This window comes from Naegleria fowleri (assembly GCF_008403515.1).
Source record: "Naegleria fowleri strain ATCC 30894 chromosome Unknown tig51, whole genome shotgun sequence".
In the NCBI taxonomy this organism is placed as follows: Eukaryota; Heterolobosea; class Eutetramitea; order Acrasida; family Naegleriidae; genus Naegleria; species Naegleria fowleri.
The window spans coordinates 389,514-412,981 of record NW_025407983.1 but is presented as its reverse complement, the minus strand read 5'-3'; the positions used below and the strand labels follow the sequence as shown (position 1 = coordinate 412,981).

Below are 23,468 nucleotides of genomic sequence, written 5' to 3'. Positions count from 1 at the left end.
CATCGCTGCTGCTGCTGCTTCTTCTTCGTCTCCTTCTGATTAATTCCAAATTGAACGATTGAAAGACTCGAGAGTGGACAACATTTTGCGAGTTGAATAATATAAATTCTGATAACTATCAAAATTCTAATAGTATTACCATCACCATCCTCACTCATGTCCAATTCAAATTCAACTACTCCTTCCTATTTCAAACCATTGGAAATTAAAACTCTTCTCACTAAAAAGACTGATCATTTAGATTTGGTCAAACCTCTCTCAAAATTCATTTCCATTCAATACGGAGAGAATATTCTAAGAGATTATGAAACACCCATTGCTGCCATTCAACAACGAAGAAATGAAATGAGAAATCTTCAAGAGAGAAGTGAAGGATCAAGAGATTTATGTATTAGGTAGGTATATTGAATTTATCATCATTACTTGGAATCTCACAAAACTCTCTCCTATTGATCATCAACTCTCATCATCACCATGAATCATCTAATCATCATACATTCCACTCATCACCATACATCATGACACACACTCTCATTCCACAACAACAACAACACAGATATGCCATCGATGTCATGCAATTGGCCAATCACTTTCCCATTGATACTGGTGTTCAACGTATTCAACTCTCCTTCTCATGGTACGATAGTTTCTCTCGTGCTCGTACCTCTCAAGGTAATTCCAATTTTGAAATTGCCAATGTCTTGTTTAATAGTGCTGTCTTGTCCCATCAATTGGGATGTGCTCAAAATAGAAACTCCGAAGAAGGATGTCTAGAAGCAGCCAAACATTTCCAAATCGCAGCAGGACTCTTTTCATACATCCAAAAAAAGGTGTGTCCGAACATTGTTGAAAAACTCAATTTGGATCTTACGACCGAAGTCTTGGAGTGTTTAATTTTATTATCACTTGCCAATGCTCAACAATGTATTTGTGAGAAGGCTCATAAAAAGAATATGAAAATATCCATTCTCTCTAAACTCTATATGGGTGCCTCTCATTCCTTTAAATTAGCAGCTGAAGTGATCGATTCAAGTCAAACCACAAAGAATTTATTTGACAAGACATGGAAATCCTATTTGAGATTTTGTCAATTCTATTATGAAGCCTTTGCATCTTATTTGATTGCCATTGAATTACATGAACAAATGTCCATTGGAAAGGAAATTACTCGAATTATTCATGCTCAGAATTGTCTTGTGGATTGTTCTGAACAGACTCGATCCATTTCTGCCATGCTAAAAATGGCAATGGATGAACTGAATACCATTTTAGATCGACTCTATCAAACTGCTCAACTTGAAAATTCAAAGATTTATCATGATCGAGTACCAGAACTCAAAGATTTGGAACTTGTTGAGGCAAAGAGTATGGCCAAGATTCAAGAAGTGAATGATCTCTCTGAATTATTGAAAGAAAAGACGATTGCAGATCCATTCTTTAATTTATTCCCAATTCCAGTAATGGAAGCAAAGCAAAAATTTGATGAAAATCTTAAAAAGAGAATGAATGAAGTGTTTAGACAAGCACGTGAACATCGTGAATATATTCGGAATGAATTATCTAAAATGGGTTTACCAGGTTCCATTATGATGGTTGACCAAAAAAGTGGTTTCCCCGAGGATGTTCATACCAAAATTGCTAAAATCAAATTGGAAGGTGGTATCAATCGTTTGTATGAATTGAAACAAACATTGGATGAAATGTCTCAAGAGACTAAAACACAACTTGAATCTATTACAAAGAAATTAGATGAAGAACAAAAAGAAGATGAAGAATGTAGACTTCAATATGGTGCTAATCGATGGCCAAGATTGGAATCTTCTAAATTAACATTTAATTTAAGAAAACAAATCTCTGATTATCAACAGAAATTGAAAATTGCCATCAATTCAGATTCTCTCATTGAAAAGAAGATTAATGAAAATTCAGAAGTATTCAAATTGTTGGCACTTGATCCAAATTCACTCAATGATAAGATGCCACAATCTCTCTCTCAATTGAATGAATCATCTTCTCAATTTGGAAAGTCTTTTTCAGATCTAAAACTATATTTAGCACAATTGGATGACTTGTTGGATCAGGAATTACAAATTGAAACATCCATTGCCAATTCAATCAAATTACAAGATAAGGAAATTGAATTGAAATTACTCTCTTCTCAATCCAATTTGGAATCTACTGTTCAACAATTACTCTCTGAACAAGAATCTAAATTTAGAGAATTATTGATCGATTTTCCTCAAAAAGAAAATACTTATTTACAATCCATTCAAGAATCGAATCGACTATTTGAACAACATCGATCACAAAATTCTCTTCAAGCACAACGAGAACAGTTGTTACAATTTGTGTATAATGGAATTAACAAACATTATGAAATTGCTTCAAATTTACAAGAAGGTATTACTTTCTACACGACCATGCAAGACATTACAAGGAAATTGATGAATCGAGTCGATGATTTCATCTTTGCAAGAAAGACTGAAAAACAAGACATTATGTTGAATATTCAACAACAATTGAGTGGTGTGACCATTGATCCACAGTATAATTATATGGCCATGAGTCAGAGTGGTGGTGGTATTCAGAGTAGAACCCAAATGAGTAGTAGCCTGAGTAGCCTGAGTAGTAGTAATCCCACTACCACCACCAATACCACCACCATTCAACCTCAATCCTATACAATGCCCAATGTGGCCTATACCACTCAACCTACCCCTCCTACTCCTCAGCAGTATCAACAACAACCTCAATACATGCAGCAAGGAGGAGGTGCATTTGGTCAATATGGTCAAGTGCCACCACAATTTGTTCCTCAACAACAACCTTATTACAATCCAAATGTGTATCAACAACCTCAATATCAGCAACAACAACAACCACCATACAGAAGACAATAAAATTTGCAGGTTCCCAATGTATTTTTGCCACACTTTCGGCTTCATATTTCAATTATATGACTTGGTAAATCAATTCGATTATCATAATTGGCCTTCAATTAATTTCCTTTCTTGTCATGAAGTTTCGTTTTGCGATGTTTATTTGTCACACGATCATTTGTATACATTCCTTGTGATTTCTCAATAAACCAATCAAAAAGAGAAATTAGTTTTCTGTTAGTGCTTATTATTTTACCATAAATATATTAACATATTTGAATTTAAACAACAAAAGGAGCATATTAACTGATATACTTGAAGATTTCAAATATTACCAGATAGATAATAAACCGTTAATTAGTAAATGAATATTTAAATGGTTATTATATAATAACTTACATCGTAACTCTAAAATATTTCTCTGTTAACATATATGTTTAGATATAAAGTTAAATCCCGAACAATTCTAAACGTTGCCACATTATAGATATGGCAAAATCCCAAGGATAGATATAAACTCGGGTTAAAGTTTTATGATAGTAATTTTAAACAATGGAATAGTTATTTACATATTAACATTGCAAAACAAAAATTAATCAAGAGGACAAACGACGATGAATATAATGTTTCCAAAATTATGAGTCAAATTGAAACAAACAGATCATCAGTCCAAAAATTTACCGAGATTCAAGAATTGTTAAATGTTTAAAACAAAATACCAAATGTTGCATTAATAGGTTTTGCAAGTTTTGAGAAATTAACACAATGAAAAGGAATGTGGCTCTGATTGGTTCCATCTTTGCGAAAATCGCTCATTGTTACCTTTGAACGGCGAAGCGAACAAGCAGGGAAGCCAATATTCTTGATCGATCCAACGTTGGATGAAAATAGTTATTCCACATCATTAAGAACAATCAATATGAGGGCAATCCAAAAGTGACAATGCCAATATTCCAAATAACACCACCCTTACTGGTAGGTAGAAAAGGGAGGTATACGTTGACCACCACAGTGCTAGGGCCAAGCGGTAAGCTCATCGATTATTCCTTTGCGATACATACAAGCAAGACAAATTGAAGGGAGTGGAAAAGGCCAACTCCTCACGTCGACAGTTAACACTTCTTCATGTAGTATTACAGGACAGGACACAAAAAATTCAGGGATGGGTTTATTCGATGATAAACGTTGTTCGATGGTTTTATGTACATTATTTACAAGCCGAACGTAAGATACGTAGTGACTTCCTAGCAGGCACCCCGGAAGTAAAGGTGTTTAAACTGCTCACGATAACAGCAGCAACCCCTGGGATTCGAACGCTGGACCAGTTGGCTGCCACAGTTCCAGAAAAACCACTCGGCCATATGCGGGCAGCAAGGACAGGACACAAAAAATGAAACAACAGTTCTTGTTGTTGTTGTTTGGCATTCTGAGTTGTATCGTTGTTTTTCTTGTACTTTCTCCGAATATCGAAAGTGCGTCCATACCTACATTTGATCCAAACTATGATCTCTCATGGATAAAAAGAATATTTGCTTTGAGTCGTTCTCAAAAGGACATTTCCTTAGTCAATGAATACAAATCATTGATGAGCCATGCGATCCAAATATGGCAAAAACCTAACGGTTTCCCTCAAGGCTTACATCATTACAGTAAATCATCCCTTCGAAAAATCTTTAAGGATCCGAACAATAGAAGAATATTAGAGGACATTCATGAATTTCTCTACTTCCTTAATGATCAAAGTGTATGCATTCCTTATCTGATGGATTACATTCAAAATTACGAATTTTTTGGATTGTTTGAACAATGCATCTCGGAATGGGTTAAACATCATTGGATGCATTTGTTTGTGATGGAAAACTCAGCACGTGATAAGGCTTCTCATTCATTGGAATCTTTCTCTGATCCCTCTGGAACATCCAATACCTTCTCATCATCTCCTTCATCTCTCCCTTTGGAGATGGAACCTATGGATGACCTACTCACGGAAGGAGAAAGTTTATTACAAGAGCTGGAACAGACTTCGAATGTTGATGATTTCATCGATGATACCTTGTTATTCGAAAGTTCAAATGATGATCTTAATGAAGAACTAGAGTTGATTGGTGATGAAATTATAAAGGAGAAAGAATCCGACGAGTTGAAGAATCCCATGACCTCAAACAGTGGATTAGAATTGAAAGATCTTTCCCAAGAGAAAGAAGAAAACTCTCTATTGAATGAACTCATGGAAGAAATGATTGAAGAATCTCAACTCATGCAACCACAAGCATCTTCTTCAACTGAACTTGAAACGAATGAGTTGTCAATGAATCCAAATGAACCTTTGAATGACAAGATAGTTTCATCTGAGAAAAGTGATTCTTTGATTCATCTCTTAACAGAGAATAATCATCCCTCAACAGAGAAGAATGAATTGTCAAATAATAATCATCCAACAATTACAACAACAGAGAGTGATGAACCTTTGAAACTCAATAATCTCAAGGAAACTTTGAACCCTATTGAGAATAAGAATCCAACAACAAGCAATGAGTCCAATAAGTTGGATTTGTATCAAAGTGAGAATAATCATCCAACACACATTCTCCCCTCAACAACAATCAATCCTTCAAATGAGTTAAAAGATATTTTGAAATCAATTCACTCAAATGATTCAAATGATAGCATTGAATCTAATAAGACAAAATCAACTGAGAGTAGCAATGAATCTAATAAGATACAATCCAATGATAGCATTGAATCTAATAAGATACAATCCAATGATAGCATTGAATCCAAAAAGATACAATCAACTGAAAGTAGCGAACAAAATCAGATGAATCTAACAGATGATAATGGGTCTTTGAAACACACAAATCTCTCTCAAGAAAACCTCCAGGTGAATTCATCAGAGGATCCATCCACACAATTGCAAGACATGACAAAAGTGTCTGAAAAAATCAACACAAGTGATCAAAAACACTCTTCCTACTTGAATAATTCCACAAACAATGATTTTTCGAATCTCAATGATACAGTACTGTCCACCTTAGAGTCTTTGAATCCATCATTGAAAAGTGAGGAAAACAACACCATGAACACCCCGTTGAAATTACAAGAATTGGATGTCAATCTCACAAACGATCAAGTACATGTCTCGCAACAACCTTCTCTTCAAACAAATCACAACATTTCAAATGCCATTGACTATGTGATTAAGAGATCAAAGTTATATCGAATATTTTACAATTTGCATGAAAGAATCATGATGAATTACAACAAGACACTCTCTCAATTAGAAAGCACAGAACATTGGTTGATTCCTTCCTTAACAAAATTGAAACAATTATCGATGGAACTTGATGAATCTCTTAACATCACCAAGACCTATACCGATTCCATTCATAACACATTGAGTGCAATGAGTACCATGATCACCACATCCATTCCATCCAATGTATTAATTGGAAGAGGATATCAACTACCTGCACAAACATGTAATGATATTCAACCATTAAGAAATTTCAATTTTAGTTTAACAACTGTTTGGATTGAACCATCAAAGAATAGAGATCCAAACAAATCCTTTAGAGTCTATTGTGTTTCTGATCATGAATTTACAAGGAATAATGATGGAAAAAGGAGCCCAAGTAGTAGTAATGGTAGTGAAAAACCTCGCATGTGGATGTTAGTGGCTAAAAAGTCATACTCTTATTCATTCTTTTCAAATGACAACAACAATAGCACTGCATGTCTTCCATTTTCATGTAGTTTGAATAGAAATGCACTTGCAGTATTTGGTCCAAAAGCAGAAACACCTTTGGCTTTCCTTTCTTTAAGTGAATTTGATCAAGTATTTGTCAATTCTACAATGACTGCACGTGTGGTGTTTACCAATGAACAATTCAAGAATATCTTGTCTGATGTCACTACATCCATTGGAACACCAAGAGAATTCATGAGAGCTATTGCTGAAAAAATTCCACCTCTTTCTGAAGCATTAATCTATTTGAATATTGAAAAGAAAAAAGAGAACTAGTAGGTTCCGTACCAAACAATTATTATTATTGTACATTAAATGCAACACAAAAACAATGTTTTTTCGTAATTAGAGAGCTTATAATTTTACAATAATTTTTGAATTCAAAAAAAAATGAAAATGAGTGAATGTTTGGTCGGAGAGAAGGTTGTTCTTGTGCCATACTTGAAAGAACATGTCCCCAAGTATCATGAATGGATGCAAAATTCATACATTCAAGAAATGACTGAATCCGAACCACTGACATTGGAAGAAGGTGTGTGTTTACATTGTTTTTTGTCGACCATGATTAAAAAATTATCAAATCACTACTCAAATGATCATCAAGAATATGAAATGCAAAAGGAATGGACAAGAGATGCGCGCAAGTGTACCTTTATTGTTATTGAGAAGAGTTTAAATCCATATTTTAATCACCACCACCACCACCACCACCACCACATTGACCACCACCACCACCACCACCACCACTTGCAAGTTACACATCAATGTAACACCATCAATACTGAAAGTAGTAGTAATAATAATAATACACACACTTCTCATCATCAACACGTCGACGATGACTTTACTCCATTCCTCACGAATGGCATGTGTGGAGATGTCAATTTATTTTTACATGAATATTTTGAACCTGAGGAACATCGTGCTGAAATTGAAGTCATGATTGCTGAAGAATCTGCACGAAGAAAAGGAATTGCCACTGAAGCTGTTCAACTCATGATGGAGTTTGGTCATTCTCAATTACAATTACAAATATTTGAAGCTAAAATATTAGAGACTAATCTTGCATCGATTCATTTATTTGAAAATCGATTGAAATTTAAAAAAGTGAAATATCAACAAGTATTTCAAGAATTTGTCTTTGAATATCATTATCAAAGAAGAGAAGAAAAGAGTACTACTATGAATAATACGAATAATAATCATAATACTAGTCATGATGATGAAGAGAATGGACATGAAAATACTACTAGTAGTACAACAACAAGATCTTTTATTCAACAACGCATTCCATTATGAAAAACATCTGTTTGAACAAATAATTCAAAATTGTATTTCATATTGACTGATGGTGCTGAATGATTATCTGATGGGAGAGGGTAGTAACAAGTCATGTGACTCTTTCACTCACACTCTTTCACTCATTAGAGATCTTGAATTTCTTTTCTAAGTCTTTCAATATAAGGATCAAAACGTAAGAGAGGTTGAGAAAGATTGATGGATAGGACATTACCATCATTACTTGTTGTGGTTATGGCCATAGAAGGACTTGTCTCATTCACAATATTACTACTATTATTAGAATTACTACTATTAGAATTACTATTACTATTAGAATTACTATTAGAACTACTACTCTTTCCACTCATAAGAAAATAATTCAAATGTTGTGCCACACATGTCATGAAATCTTCATAAAAACATTGACACATTCCTTTGTAATGTCTAATTTCTGAATATTCAAAATATGGTAATTGTTTCTTTTTGATTTCAATGAATATCTTACAAATAGGTTCAATTAATAAATTTGGAATATCGTATTGAGAAATGATGAAGAGTAAATCGATGGGACATGAGAATTTCAATTCATTCAATGCATTCAATACATCATTCAATAGTTCAGCTAATGGAGAATATTCTAATATTCTTGTTTGAGAGTAGGAAGTAGTATTATTGGTAGTATTGATCGTAGTAGTAGTATTGGTGAGTGAATTCAATTTGTGTTCTCTCCATTTGTAATTTCCCATCACTCCCACACATTCTCTGAATTGATGGACAGCCATTCTTAAATAAGATTTAAAATTAGAATGAATCTTTTTGGTAAATAAATGTGTGACATGTGGTCTAAAATCAATTCCAATTTTACATAGAGTATTACCACAGAACATGCATTCATCAATTAATTTTCTATATTCTTCACCAGTGATGATGGTGTTGGGTGTGGTGATATGATTCATGATGGTATTAATAGTAGAAGTATTAATAGTAGTAGTAGTAGTAGTAGTATTGAGACAAGTTGTATTCTCATGATCAATACCACCATCAACACCACCATCACTCTCATCCTCCTCTTCTTCTTCTTCTTGACTTTGTAAAAATCTACTCAATGTATTTAAATAGGGTTGAATTAAAAAAAGCATACATGAGGAGAGAATTGGATCCATTCCATTACTACTAGTGATTGAACTTGTTGTTTGCTGACTTGAAAAGATTGACTTGTATTGTGTGATTAAATCAAAACATCCACTTCGAAATAGACTTGTTAATTTCATCATGTATTCAAAAGTGATTGGATGATTATTATTAGGAGTATAATTAAAAGTATTATTTGGAGTATAATTAATAGTATTCATAATATTCAAATGATTCAATATTTCAAATTGTTGATTCAATGCATGAATTCTACATTGTAAAAATAATATTTTCAATTCATCTTCATTTTGAGTGACTTGCATTCTCTTCAATAAAGATAAAATTTGAATTGAATTTCTAATACTACATGAATCTTGTTTCAATTTGTTAATTAATTGTTGAATCATTGATTTCATTAAATTCTCACATTCTTTCATAATTCTATCATTTAATAATGATATATTTGGATATTGATGACATAGAGTATGAACAGAATCAAATAAATCCAATGATTCAGTATATAATTGATTTTGAATACATATTCTTAATAAAGAAGGTAATTCTAAAATGGATTGAATCTTATCATAGTAATCAAAAGAGGATTGAATTTTATGTTTTTCATGTTTGTATTCTTGTTGATTGAAGAGTTGTAATTGTTCCAATTCTTGTTTGAATTGTTCCAAAAGAAGAGTAGAATGGAGTGTTGAGGTGGAAGTGATGGTAGTGTTGTTGTTGTTGTTGTTCTTGTCATTATGTGTGTTGGTATTAGTAGTGTTGAGAGTGGTAGTGGTCAGAGTGTTGGTATTAGTAGTGTTGTTGTTGTTCTTGTTGAGAGTGATACGACTCACATGATGATAGTGATTGGTAGTGGTATTAGTAGTGGTGATCTGGTTGGTGGTAGTGATGAATAATAATTCATTGGCAATGGATTTCAAATCACTAAAGGATGGTGATGAATGATTTTTAGAGAATTCTTCAACTCTTTGATGATATTCTTGTAAGAAGAGTTGTTCAAGTGATGGTCTTGAAGATGATCCTCCCTCTTCTTCCTTTGGATTGATCTCATTCAAAGTAGAAGTAGTAGAAGTATTAGTAGCAGCAGTAATAGTACTACTACTACTACTAGTTAATAATTTCAAGACATGATTCTGTAATTGTTCCGATTCGTATTTAATGTGTTTAAAAATCATTTCATTGTTGAGAAATATTTGATAGTTACGAGAAGAGTATTCAATCATTCTCTTCTTGATGGAATTTAAATGTTGAGGAATGTCATGTTGTTGTTCTCGAATTAATTGTTCAATACTTGTTGTTGTTGGGGTGGTGATAGTCATTTGATGATGATGATGATGAGGTTGTTGTTGTTGTGAATAATGTTGTTGTTGTTGGAGAGTTATGATGATATCAGAGAGGGGATGGATTGTTTTGTGTGGATCGAAAATTTTTTAATAAAAAAAATTGCCATTTGGTTGTTGATAATCGTATTTTTACCCAGACTCTTCCAGATTGTGTTTCATCGAGTCATCGTCATTCTTTTCCGAAACATTGAATCACAACAACAACAAGATGGAAGACGAAGTATTACCTCCCTCTCCAACCATTCCTTTTGATGAAGAGATTGTATCATTCTCTTCAACAAATGTACAACCACCACCATCATCCAACAACATGCTTTTCGCTGGTAATGTTGGTAGTGCTGGTAATATTGCTGGCTTTGGCCATCATCAACCACCTCTCTATGCACCAACTTTACCCTCTTTTTTTGCAAACACTTACCAAATTTCAGATCCGATGATGGTATTCAGTCAGCAACAACAAGAACAACACTATCCATCTACTACGAGTGCTGCTGCTGCTACTAATAATATGCAACCACAATCACAACAACCTTTGGTTCATCATCGTGGTAATGATGGTGTTGCAACATCTCAAGAAGCACTCAAAGAGATGGTCAAGCCAACCGATACGACCAAAAGTCAAAGGACAGAAGTGCCCACTAGTACCACGAGTATCCACAATAACAACCACAACATGAATACAACAACAACAAGTATGACTCAGAGTAGTACCACCACCACTCTGACCACCACTCTGACCAACAACAACATTGATACTACTACTACTACAACAACAACACACACTCCTCTTCCTCCACCACCACCTTCTTCCTCCTCCTCACAACAACAACAAGATGGAGGATCAAAAAAAAAGAAAAAGAAAAAAGAAAAGAAGAATGAACCTCGTTTTCCATTCAAAGTCTTGCATCAAAAATTGGTATTAGATGTTGATTTATATCAACAAGCATTAGTAGGATATACTGATATAAGATTTACACCTCTTCATAACAACATTACACAAATCTCCTTACATTGTTTACAATTAAATGTCACTGGTGTTCATACCATTTATGTCAACAAGCATAAACCATCATCCATGATGAATGGAACAACAACATCTGGTGTTAGTACTAGTGGTGGTGTTGGCAGTGGTGGAACTCTTAATTCTCAAGAATTATTCACCCATCAACATCAACATTTCATTGATCAAGTTTCTTTGACACAAATTGAAACTCATCCTACTAAAAATTTAGATCAAATCTCTAGAGAATTTGCATTACAATATGAACTTGAAAATGAAGGTACTCTTACTATTACATTTAAAGTACCATTATTGAAAAAGACAAGTACTACCATTAGAATCTATTTTGATTTAAAAAATCCAACCAGTGGAGTCTATTTTGTAAATTGTCAAAAGACAAGTATAGTAGAGAATGGAAATGGTGATTCCATGCGCATTAATGATTCCATCATGATGGATGAAACCAATGATACAAGAGAAGATATTTCAGAATTTGATGAAAATGGAAAGAGAAATTCCAAATCTTCACAATCCTATCCTCACATGTACACTCAAAGTCAACTCTTAGGTGCTCGTTGTTGGTTTCCATGTGTAGATTTATTATCATCTTATCATCATTTTGATTTTGAAATTACTTCTCATGCAGATTGTATGATCATTTGTTCAGGTGAATTAATTCGACAAGTGGAGAACTATTCTGGAACATTGAAAACTTCTTATTTCAAAACACATTCGATCCTATCACCAGCGAGTGTTTGTCTAGCAGTTGGACCATTTAATATTTCGTATTCGACCTTGACACTTGGTTCTCATCTTCAACAATATCAACCAGCCACCACTTCCAATGTAGGAACATCATCATTCACCACTCATCCCTATGAATTAACATTGAATGCCTTCTATTTACCAAATTATTCATTAGAATCCATACGTCATACATTGGGATTTATCAAACGAGCATTTCTATTTTTAGAAGAATATTTAGAATTCAAATATAGAGATTTATTCAATTCTACAACATTTAATGTTGTATTTATCGAGAATGGTTATACAGAACATTCATCCTTTGCCTGTATGTGTTTGGTAGATTCCAATCGAATGATTTTAGAACCAAACATTATTGATCAAGTTCAAGAAAATAGAACCAAATTCACAAAATTATTGGCTGAACAATATTTTGGTAATTTTATTCATCCAAAAACATTTTCAGATTATTGGCTTATTGATGGCATTGCAGGATATTTAGCATGGCAATTCTATGAGAGTGAATTTGGTCAAAATACTAAAAGATTTAAAATGATGCAATCAGGAAAGGAATTACTAGAAATGGAAAAACATACATTGTCTCTATACAATGAGAGTGTAGGAGCCATTCCTCAAAATTCTCAACATGTACATGATTACATTTCTAAGAAGGCTCCTCTTGTCTTGTACATGATTGATCGACAAGTATCTACTTCTCACATGAGAGAATTATTGAACAAAATGTTGTTCAATGCTCATTCGGATCAACATTCCAAACGTTTTAGTGATCGTTTACTTTCTACAAGTTCATTTCTAAAGACATGTGAAAAGAAGTATGCAGTAGATTTGAAATCCTTTGCATCCTATTGGATTTATGGTACTGGTGTCCCACAATTTGCAATTTCATTCAAATATGATGATATGAGAAGTTGTGTGGATTTGAAAGTGAAACAAATATTACCATATCCGGAATGTCCACCTTTTAAAGGAAAAGTAACATTTAGAATTTTAGAAAGTGAAGGTGCACCGAATGATTTTCTTGTTGATTTAGATCGTGAAGAAAATCAATTTGAATTTCATATCAATTCAAAACCTATCAAGAAACATCATCGTAAAATTACAGGTGGTACTACTTCAGAGGCAGTTCGTATTAAAATTCCACTCAAATGGATTCGATTTGATCCTGAACAAGATTGGATCAAAGTATTATCATTTTCACAGACACAAGAAATGTGGATTCATCAATTGAATGATGTTAAAGATGTTGTGGCTCAATATGAAGCTATTAAGGCTCTCACATTCTTTGCTGATACAGAACCGATCATTGATGTACTGAAGAATATAATTAGAGATTCATCGTATTTTTATCAGATTCGAGTCTGTGCTGCACATGCTCTCTCGAAAATACCTCAACCCATTGAAAAGAAGATGGCACTCGATGTGTTGATTGAATATTTTAAGAATCAATTTTATGCAATGACGAGTGGTTCGAGTGCGAGTGCGAGTGCGAGTGCGAGTGGTATTCAGAGTGGTTCAAATACCGGTGGTGGTGTTGGAGGTATTCAGAGTGGTATTCAGAGTGGTGATGCAAGTGGTATTCAGAGTGGTACTGTTGGAGGTGTTGGAGGTGCTGCTGCTGATTCGACTCTTTCAACAAGTGGTGATAAATCGATTCCAACTCCAACGACTACTACCAACACCACCACTCCAATGGCGATTACTCCAATCCCTACTACCAACACCACCAACACTCTGACCACCAACACCACCAACACTCTGACCAATAACAGTATCACCACCAATATGACCACTCTTGGATCTTCCAAATTGCTGCCAAACAACACATCATCCCTAACCACCACCACCTCAACCACCACCACCACACATTCACCATCCATCCTTCCATCGAATACTCCATCCTTTTTAAAACCAAATAATTTTAGAAACTTTGCAGAATATTTCATGAAAAAAGAAATTCCATTAGCACTCACTAATTTTAGAGATGAAAAGGTGAATAATGAAACATTCCCTGAAGTCATTCTATTATTACTAGATTTAATCAAGTACAATGATGATTCTGAAAATCCATTCTCTGGATCCTTTTATATTGCTAGTTTAATTAAGGCATTGAGTTTAGTGAATACAAGCAATCAGAAATTTAAAGAAAAGATTGAAAAGATCTTTTACAAGTATTTAGTGATTGATTCTGATTTAATTCCAAGTTATCATCATGTCAAAACAGTATCATCCTTACAAGCACTCTCTCTTTTACAATCAAGTGGTAAATCGAGTGTCAAATTGGATTTATTTTACAGATATCTCAATTTTAGACAATCGGATTATGTGAGATTTGCAGCATGGGAATGTATTTTGAATATTTTAGATTCTCTTGTGGTGGTAAATCCATCTAGAATCAATAATAATAATGAATTCATAATGATGATGATGATGGATCCAATTTTGAAAACGAATCATGCTACTCATAGTGCTACCCATAGTGACAATGCGACTACTTCTACTATTACTGCAACTTCTACTACTCCTACAACTAGCAAAAATATTATTGGTAGTAATGGTTCTAGTAGTAATAATAATAATATTATTGGTAGTAATGGTATGACAATGAACGAAGAAGAAGATTATACTCTCTTCCAATTAGCCAAAGAGACTATGAGTGAATACTTGATGAGACATTTTCAACACTCTCAATTACAATTATTGAATCATGTAAGACATCTCATTCTAAACAAGTATCTATCTTTAATGAGTGATGAACATGAATGTCCTCATGTGAAATATGAAATTTCTAAAATACTCTCCAATGCACTCTATAAGAGTTCAGCTCAAATGTTAATGCAATTCAATGAACATTCCCAACAAGGAAGAGTACATTTGAATTTTGTGAAAAAGGTATCACCTCTTGCATTGTTCTTGTTGGATGTTCGATCTCCTCATCCCAACAATGTAAAGATTGTAGAGAGTGTTTGGGAATTTTTACAAAATTCAAACTCGACTACTCAATACGATCGAAGATTGAGATCAGCCATTGTTGAAGTGTATCGTGCTCTATGGGATCAAGTAACACCCTTGTGTTGTTGTGAAAATGATGAAGTGAGTCATTCCATCAAGAATTTATTGACAAGTTTGAATGAATATTTCAACAACACTCATAACACTCATGTGACGACACCTAGTACAAGTATTACTAGTAGTAGTAGTAGTAGTAACAAGAGTACAAGTAGTAACAAGAGTAACAAAAGTAAGAGTAGTAGTAGTAGTACCAATAGTAGTTATAGTACTCTCTTTTCATCAAAGAATGAACAGTTATTAGCTTCCTACATGATTGCACCCTCTCTACAAGGTATTTCAGATTTACAAATTGTTCAACCACAACAATTGAAGAGTCATCAATATTTGAAGAGTGAATATCCACCTGTAGTATTTGATACAAGTCATCTCTCAAAGATGATTATCACACCACCCATTCCAGAAGAGTCAATAATAAGGGCAAGTTCAAGGAAAAAACAATCAACAACGAGTGGTGTTAGTAGTAGTAGTAGTAATAGTGGTGGTAGTGGTAGTGGTGGTGGTATTAGTGCTGATCTAACGACTACCACCACTTTGGATCAGAGTTCGAATTCAACAAGCAACATTCCATCTGCAACAACCATTACCTTACCTGTGGTAACTCTTGAATCCAAAAAGAAAGAATCGAAAAAGAAAGAATCAAAGAAAAAGAAGGAATCCTCTGAATCAAAGAAAGAATCCAAGAAAGAGTCATCATCGAGTAAAAAGAAGAAATCTACAAGTAGTAGTACTAGTGGTGGAGATTCTGAAAAGAAGAGAAAAAGAGAGAGTGAAAAATCAACAACCACCACTACAGTTTCCTCCTCCTCCTCTTCAGAAACGACAAAAAAGAAAAAGAAACAACCTGAACCCCTCGATGCTACCAAGATTAAGATTAAATTGGGAGATAGTATCACAACCACCACTCCATTGAGTAGTAGTGGAGTACTCAATTCTCAAGATAAGATTCCAAAAGTGAACAAGGCAAGTTCTTCCAATGCTATCCATGCACCTATTGCTACTGCATCTGCAACTACTACTACCAGCAGCTCTGCATCAATGGATGTTTCTAATACCACCTCTACAACCACCTCTGCTGCAACCAATCCTATTCTACACTTTAAACCTCAACCTGTGGAAAAACAACTCATGCAAACCAAATACAAACAACGAGAAGAGAAAATTAAGAAAAATTCAACACCTTCTCGTATCATGCTTATTAACATGAATGAAACAGATACAAGAATTTATGTGGAATTGGATGATCATTCCTTCACTGCTAGTGCTATTTATAGATCTCTTCCAATGAAATCCTTTGAAGTGTCCAGTGGTGGTAAAGGAATTATTTATTTTGCCATTCCACAAGTAGAACAAATCACAGATTTAGAAGAAGAATCAAGATCAGAAGTTAAAAATGGTGAATTAGCTTATTGGATTGATGGTCTTTCCATTGTCATTGGTTATTCAAAAACAATGTATTCTGTTCAGAATGAAATTAGACTCTATCAATGTTGTAATATTTTTGGTGAAATGATTTATCCACTTTCAACAAGAAATATTACTAAGAATGTTACAAAACAAACCATTTCATTGGTGAGATTACCACGTGTATCATTAGATATTCCAGAATTATCACAATCTATTGATATTGATTTGTATGATTTAGAATTTCCAAATTTAACCAAATTTATGGCACACATTATGCCTGTGAGAGGTGTTTTTATGCCTCCATTTGGAAAATTATTATATTTCAATTTACCACAACTCTATACACCTTCTGATGAAGATCGAGAACATGAAAGATTCTATCGAGATTATTTATTACCAGGAGAAGTAGCTTATTGGGCTGAAGGAGGTGCATTATTATTAGGAACAGGTCCAAGTGCTCTTGTGCCACCATCGAGCACAAGTGGTGGCAGTGGTGGTCAGAGTATAAGTAGTGGAGGCAGTTCTTCTTCTTCTACCACTCATACCAATCAAGAACGTTATTATTTATTAACCAAATGTTTTGTCATTGGAAAAATGATATCTCCACACTATCGACAATTACCAATGGTTATTGAAAAGAGAATGAGTGGTGGTGGCAGTTCTTCTTCAGATGGTGGTGGTGGTGGTCAATGTGGTGCTAGGAGTGGTAGTATCATTGGCTCCTCCTCCTCTGAAATTCCTCCTCCAGATTTATCTCTCATTCTTCACAAACGAGACATTGTCATTCAAATCACATTCAAAGATTCATCTCTACCAACCATTGAAATGTTATTTGGATTGAGAAATACGGTCACAGCGGATGTTATTTATGAACATTGTTGTGCCTTGAATAAGGTATTGAAATTTGATCAATTTGAAGTGTCATCCTCCTCATCACCTGTGTGTGGAATGATTTCATTCTCTTTGGATTCAAGTCAAGAAGAAATTGCAAATTTACAACATGAAGTGAATGTTGCAGTGAAAACCATTTCAACTCCAGGTGATTTGGCATTCATGTGGGATTCTTATAGTATTATCATGCCATTCCATAGAAATAATGGTCATCCAGGTGGTGGTGGTGAAATTGAATTACCAGATATGGCCAATGTATGGGCAAGATTTAGAAGTGTTGTGGTGAGTGGTTCGAGTGGTGGTTCTGGTGTCAGCTCTTCAATGAGCTATGCAGCTGCAATGCAATACATTGCATCGAAACCCATTCAATCCATTGCCATGAGAAGATATCACGTGCCTTGAATATGTTGTTTGAATTGTTGAATTAATCAAGTAGTAGTAAAACCCAAGCAGCTTGTACATTGAAACTCAATCATTGACATCTTTTGAGTTTAATAAAAGGTATATATAAACATGCACCACCATCACCACTACGTATTTCTTATGAGACTCTTATAATGAAACCCCTCCTCTCTCGTAATTCAAGTAGTCAAATTATTAATATTCAAAGACTTATATCTCTGCTGCATCTCTCTCGGAACCTCTAAATACTGATCGCCCAACAACAAGCAGTTATTCATGTAACGGTTGAGATTTCAAAAAAAAAGAAATTATAGAGAGAGCGAGTACACTCCCTCCCACTCACTACAATTTTTGATCCTTTCATAAAAGCCTTTTCTTATATTGGTTGTAACAAGAGAACACATACACACGAATATAAGACCACCATTATGAGTGCGACGAACACATCATCTAATGATGCTGCTGTACTTCAACAACTAGAAGAAACAGCGAAATACATTTCCAACAAGTATCAACTCGGTAAGTCTCCCTAATGTTGGAGTTGTTTCAATAGGATCCGAATGCGCACTATCAAAGATTGTTTTCATCTCTCTCGAAAACAACAACAACAAGAAGAAGAACAACAACTCCTTCGACCCAACTCTCCTTCTCTCCGTTCAGTCCTTTCGCAAGGGCGCCGATCTTCCATCGCTTCCTTTCATCCAAATAACAACAACAACAACCTTCATGAGGAGGATGTCGACGATGGAGCCTCTGTATCAAGTGCTTATACGATGACTTCCGGACGACATTCATCCATGTCTTCAACGTTGAGTTCCATCTCACGATCGACCTGTGGGAGCTCTTCTTCGACACCAATGATTAAGCAAGTATTATTACTCACCAACCACTCTTCGAAACCAAGTGTGGTCATTCCTCCTTCTTCTCAGTCATTCAATTTACAACATGACGATGATGGTTACAACGTAAATTACGAAGAAGAAGAGAAAAATGATGAAAATGGAGAGATGAGCGTCCTACCTGTCAGAGTGATGCCATCTCATGAAGTGTTTCTTCAGTCACCACCACCTCGTGGAGGTTTCACCAACAGCGCTGGTGAGTTATACAGACTGAATCAATCTGAAATGATTCAACAACAACAACCATTCCATACACCACCACCACCACCATCTCCTCGAGCAGGATTTATTGGATCTTGGTCCAACAAGAGCAGTCAAAGAAATTCTCTTGCAAACTCAATTCCACCGAATGGAAGTAGTAGTAGTAGTGGTGGTGTGAGTAATGATGTTTTAGAAACCTCTTCCCAACTGATTCAACGAAATTCTCATGAATCATCCTCTCTAGATATGCTACAAGAATTACATGACCCAAAAAGTAGATCTAATAGTGCTCTCTCCAATTACACCAACAACAATACACCACAACAACAACATCAATACAAAACTTCGTCCACCCAAGTACCAAATAATGACACCACCAACTTTCAAGAGTTGGAAAGTATTGAATGCAAAAGAGATGAAGAGAATGATAATAGTTGTTGTGTTGAACATTTCCAAGACACAGATGAACAATATGCAGACCCATGTGAAGAATTAGATGATTCCTATGAAATTCAAAGATTTTCTCATTACACCAATTCTGAAACAATCATTCATGATGTTTTTGATGTCAATACAAAGGAAACTCTTGAACAAGTGATTACTCAATTAAATCATGCAGAAGAAGAGCTCGATCGAGAGGAAGAACAACATGTCCTCGCACATCAACAACATAACAACAGAAATTTAACAATGGAAGTGATGGATGACACTTCATGTGCCTCCTCCATATGCATTCCTGAACCACCTAGCCAAGCAAACATTCAAACCAAACTTGTTCATTATTTAAAGTATCTCTCTCATTCTTCTGAAAATGTGAGAATTCAATCAGTGAAAGGAATGAAACAATTGATATTCACTTGTGAATGCTCATCATCATCGACAATAGGTTTGAAATCACAACTCCTCGATGATCTCTATTATAGTATTGTAGAGACTTTAAATATGACCATTCAACTATTCAAAACTCAATCGAAATATCTCAACAGAGAAATTATCTCTCTATTCAATTTGTTATCAAATTATTGTACACATGACACTATTCACTCAATGATTGATGTACTGAGAGATAAGAAATTATTTGAACTCTACGATAGTGTCATTTCACTCTTCTTTAAAATTGGAGATGGTGCAATTAAGATCTTATTGGATCATTTAGAAAATGATACAGAATGGAATAATATCATTATTACACATATTGTGAATCATCCACTCATCATTGAGAATGTTGTAATTCCAATTCTATGCAAAGAGTGTTTGTCCTTTGATATTGATAAGAGAACATGTGCAGTGAGAGCAATCAAACATTTAGGAATTATTGCAAATAGTGCTGTAAGTATAGTTGATTGTTGTTAATTACATTCATTTTGTCAACCATATTTGGTGGACTTTTACTATTATCAGCTTCCAACTCTTGTCAACATGTTAATGGAAGGTAATGCTGATCGAGTTCTCATTGGTGAAGCAATTCGTGCAATGGGCAATGAAGGTGAAAAAACTCTACTCTCTATCATGAATCAATGTCATGTCTTTAAAGTGAGAGAAGCCATTTTAACTGTCTTTGGTCAATTACCCTATTGTGTGAATTCTAATTTAACTATTTTAGCAAATTCTGATATTCATTGTTACATTCCATCTCCAACTCCAAGAATATTCTATTATTATACTGGAGATGCAAGCAAAGAATTGCCACCATTCTTATTATTTGATTCAAAGGAATTAATTGCTTTAACAAGACAATTTTTAAATGATCATCCAAATATTATTTTGAATAGTAGTAGCAGAGTTGGTAGAAATGGTATACGAACAGCACCACCAAACAGTGATTCTCCTTTTTTGTCCAATTTGACCTATACATGTAGGCCTGAAATTACTCTTCTCTATGCCATGGCGTGTTCCATGAAATCAATCATTTACAATAATCATCAATCGAGTCGACCGAATACGAGTCGAACGAATACCAATCACAGCACTTCAATCATTCTAAATATTTCAAGTATATTATTAGGAAATGGTCAAAATACGTCGACGAGTACAACATTTATGAATTCAGAACAATTGAATAATTCCTTCTCTATTTTGAAATCCTATTATTTGAAAGAACGAAAGAAAAGAAGGAATGGTCCACATGGTGATCACCATCCAATAATGAATCCATCTCACAGTGGTGGTGTTGATGGTGGTCCTATGAATAATAGGAGTAATAATAGCCATGAGAATGATCATTCTCCTCAACTACTCCTCAATTGTATCATTGAAAAGACTGAAATTACCACCATTTCACCTGAATGTGTTCATTGTTTGATTCATAATGTAAAATATCCTGAAGAATCTGTTCGATATGCAAGTGTCAAGTCCATTGAATCCATCCTTTCAGTTCAAATGTCACATTTTCAACAAGTACTTGATGTTTTGAAAAAGGAAGCACTCTTAGATTCATCTCATCGAGTGAGAGCAAGTGCATTACAAGCATTGGCAAAGATTGGAACAGAAATGACGATTCATATGATAGATTGCAAGAATTCTGAAAGGTGTCGTTATTCATGTCCTCTCAATACGTCGTCGACCACTTGGAACAATACAACCACTCCTACTACTACCTCATATGACTCTCATACCACTTCTGCCAACACCACTCTCAACAACAATAACAATACTCTCAACAACAATACTACTGCCAACACCATCAATACCACTTTTGCCAACAACAATCATCATATTCTTTCCAAACATGAAAAGAGAAGTCTCCTCTCTTCAATATTACCACTCTTAAAAGACACTCATTGGAATGTAAGAATGGCTGCATGTCATGCCATGTCTTGTCATTATTTACACATTCTTCAAATGTCTAATTTTGATAAGGAATTTTACAAGTTAATCTTTCATTATTTGATTGGAGTATTGAAAGATGGTTCAATTTCAAGAAATCAAGTTGCTAAATGTCTAAGTCTATTAGAATATGATGGAATTTCTCAATTAATCTATCTATTAAGACAAGATGTACAATCCATGAATATTCAAGTGAGAATTTCATGTGCTTATGGTTTGAGTTTGATTCATCTCGAATCACCATATATTGATCGAATTGTTGAAAGTTTGTTCATGACTTGTAGTTGTACCATCAAAACACCACCTCTTGTGAGAAGAGCAGCCATTAAGGCATTGGGAGAACTTTCAAAGAAATCTCACAACAAACTCACTTATTTAGGACCAAGAACATTACTTCCATTTTTGTATGGATTTTTGAGAGATCGAGAATTTGTGGTTCGTCAAATGGCCTCTCAAGTATTGGCACAGAGTGGTCCTTATGGTGAATTATTATTAATGGAAGGATTGTTAAAAGATTCCAATGTTCTCATTCGATCGAGTGCAGCCATGGGAATGATGTATTTGGGTCCAAAAACAATGATTACATTATTATTGGCACTTTTCAAGGAGTATCATCCACATATTTGTCAACATCTCTTGGAATGTATTGAATCATTTAAATTGGATGATATGATTGATGTGATTATGAAGAGTAGTAGTGTTGGAGTTGGTGGTGATGATCAATGTGGTATTGGTGGTGATACTGGTGATGATACTGGTGATGGAAATGTGGATTCGAATGACACAACTTTTCAAAACAAGAATATCGAATCCATTGCAAATACCATTCGTGATATCTTGTCAAGATTTGTTTCATCCACAGACACTTTAAAACACCACTTGTCAAAGAATAGTCTTGTTCAAAATCATCCTCACCACCATTATAATGGAAGAAGGCATGTGTTGGTGGCTTCTCCGCAAGCTCTTCACATACTTGAGGAATTATTGCACACTATTGAACGAAGAAGGAAACGAAATGGTCAATAATAAATTATTTTCTAATTTGGTGATGATCAGGTATAGAGGCTAACATGGGATCATGTGTTGAAAGTGTTGATACAAAATGTGTAGAAGGAGAAAATTCATAGTTCGGAAACGATTGTTTCGTATTCGTTGGAGAAGGCTGACTTTTTTGTTGCAATAACTGTCCATAATTATTATTATCATTCAATGATGATGATGATTTAACAATTGAAACATTGGGTGATGATTGTAAAGCTCTTGCTGATGATGATGGTGGTGGTAAAGCTTTTCTTAGAGAAGAGTGATTTTCGTCTTGAATTGCAAACACTCTATTTCCATTCAATGATGGTGCTTGTAATTGAAGCATTCTCTGTTCAACAACATTTGAAATCTTTTGGTATTCCTTTGAGAAGACATCAATTGTGTCAAATGCCGTGTGTACAATAGCTTCCGTTAGTGAAACGGGAGTTTGTCGAGATTGTTGTAACTTTCGGCGTGTTTGAATCACTTTAAACGTGGAAAATAAGCTGGCAAGAGCACCAAAAACGAGATACAACACATTGCCACTTTGATTTGACATTTTTTGTTGTGATCTTTAAAAAATCGAAAAGAAAT

The 23,468-nt window shown here is 34.6% G+C and overlaps 7 protein-coding genes across 7 annotated transcripts; 5 read left to right on the top strand and 2 right to left on the bottom strand.

Annotated features, from left to right (window-relative positions):
• Positions 1–156: 156 nt before the first annotated feature.
• FDP41_006259 (uncharacterized protein) lies at positions 157–2,900 on the top strand (the record flags this gene model as incomplete). The annotated part of the gene is made up of 2 exons (XM_044709874.1): positions 157–395; positions 557–2,900. The coding sequence occupies 2 exons, from the start codon at positions 157–159 to the stop codon at positions 2,898–2,900; spliced, it is 2,583 nt and encodes an 860-aa protein (XP_044559498.1).
• Positions 2,901–4,269: 1,369 nt separating this feature from the next.
• FDP41_006258 (uncharacterized protein) lies at positions 4,270–6,900 on the top strand (the record flags this gene model as incomplete). The annotated part of the gene is made up of 1 exon (XM_044709873.1): positions 4,270–6,900. The coding sequence occupies one exon, from the start codon at positions 4,270–4,272 to the stop codon at positions 6,898–6,900; it is 2,631 nt and encodes an 876-aa protein (XP_044559497.1).
• A 114-nt stretch (positions 6,901–7,014) lies between these two features.
• Positions 7,015–7,923, top strand: FDP41_006257 (uncharacterized protein; the record flags this gene model as incomplete). The annotated part of the gene is made up of 2 exons (XM_044709872.1): positions 7,015–7,156; positions 7,229–7,923. 2 exons carry the CDS (start codon positions 7,015–7,017, stop codon positions 7,921–7,923), a joined length of 837 nt encoding a protein of 278 aa, XP_044559496.1.
• Positions 7,924–8,048: 125 nt separating this feature from the next.
• On the bottom strand, positions 8,049–10,370 carry FDP41_006256 (uncharacterized protein; the record flags this gene model as incomplete). The annotated part of the gene is made up of 1 exon (XM_044709871.1): positions 8,049–10,370. One exon carries the CDS (start codon positions 10,368–10,370, stop codon positions 8,049–8,051), a length of 2,322 nt encoding a protein of 773 aa, XP_044559495.1.
• A 232-nt stretch (positions 10,371–10,602) lies between these two features.
• FDP41_006255 (uncharacterized protein) lies at positions 10,603–17,925 on the top strand (the record flags this gene model as incomplete). The annotated part of the gene is made up of 1 exon (XM_044709870.1): positions 10,603–17,925. The coding sequence occupies one exon, from the start codon at positions 10,603–10,605 to the stop codon at positions 17,923–17,925; it is 7,323 nt and encodes a 2,440-aa protein (XP_044559494.1).
• Positions 17,926–18,353: 428 nt separating this feature from the next.
• On the top strand, positions 18,354–22,877 carry FDP41_006254 (uncharacterized protein; the record flags this gene model as incomplete). The annotated part of the gene is made up of 3 exons (XM_044709869.1): positions 18,354–18,444; positions 18,502–20,354; positions 20,427–22,877. 3 exons carry the CDS (start codon positions 18,354–18,356, stop codon positions 22,875–22,877), a joined length of 4,395 nt encoding a protein of 1,464 aa, XP_044559493.1.
• Positions 22,878–22,881: 4 nt separating this feature from the next.
• Positions 22,882–23,433, bottom strand: FDP41_006253 (uncharacterized protein; the record flags this gene model as incomplete). Its single annotated transcript, XM_044709868.1, has 1 exon — positions 22,882–23,433. The coding sequence occupies one exon, from the start codon at positions 23,431–23,433 to the stop codon at positions 22,882–22,884; it is 552 nt and encodes a 183-aa protein (XP_044559492.1).
• Between the last annotated feature and the right edge of the window lie 35 nt (positions 23,434–23,468).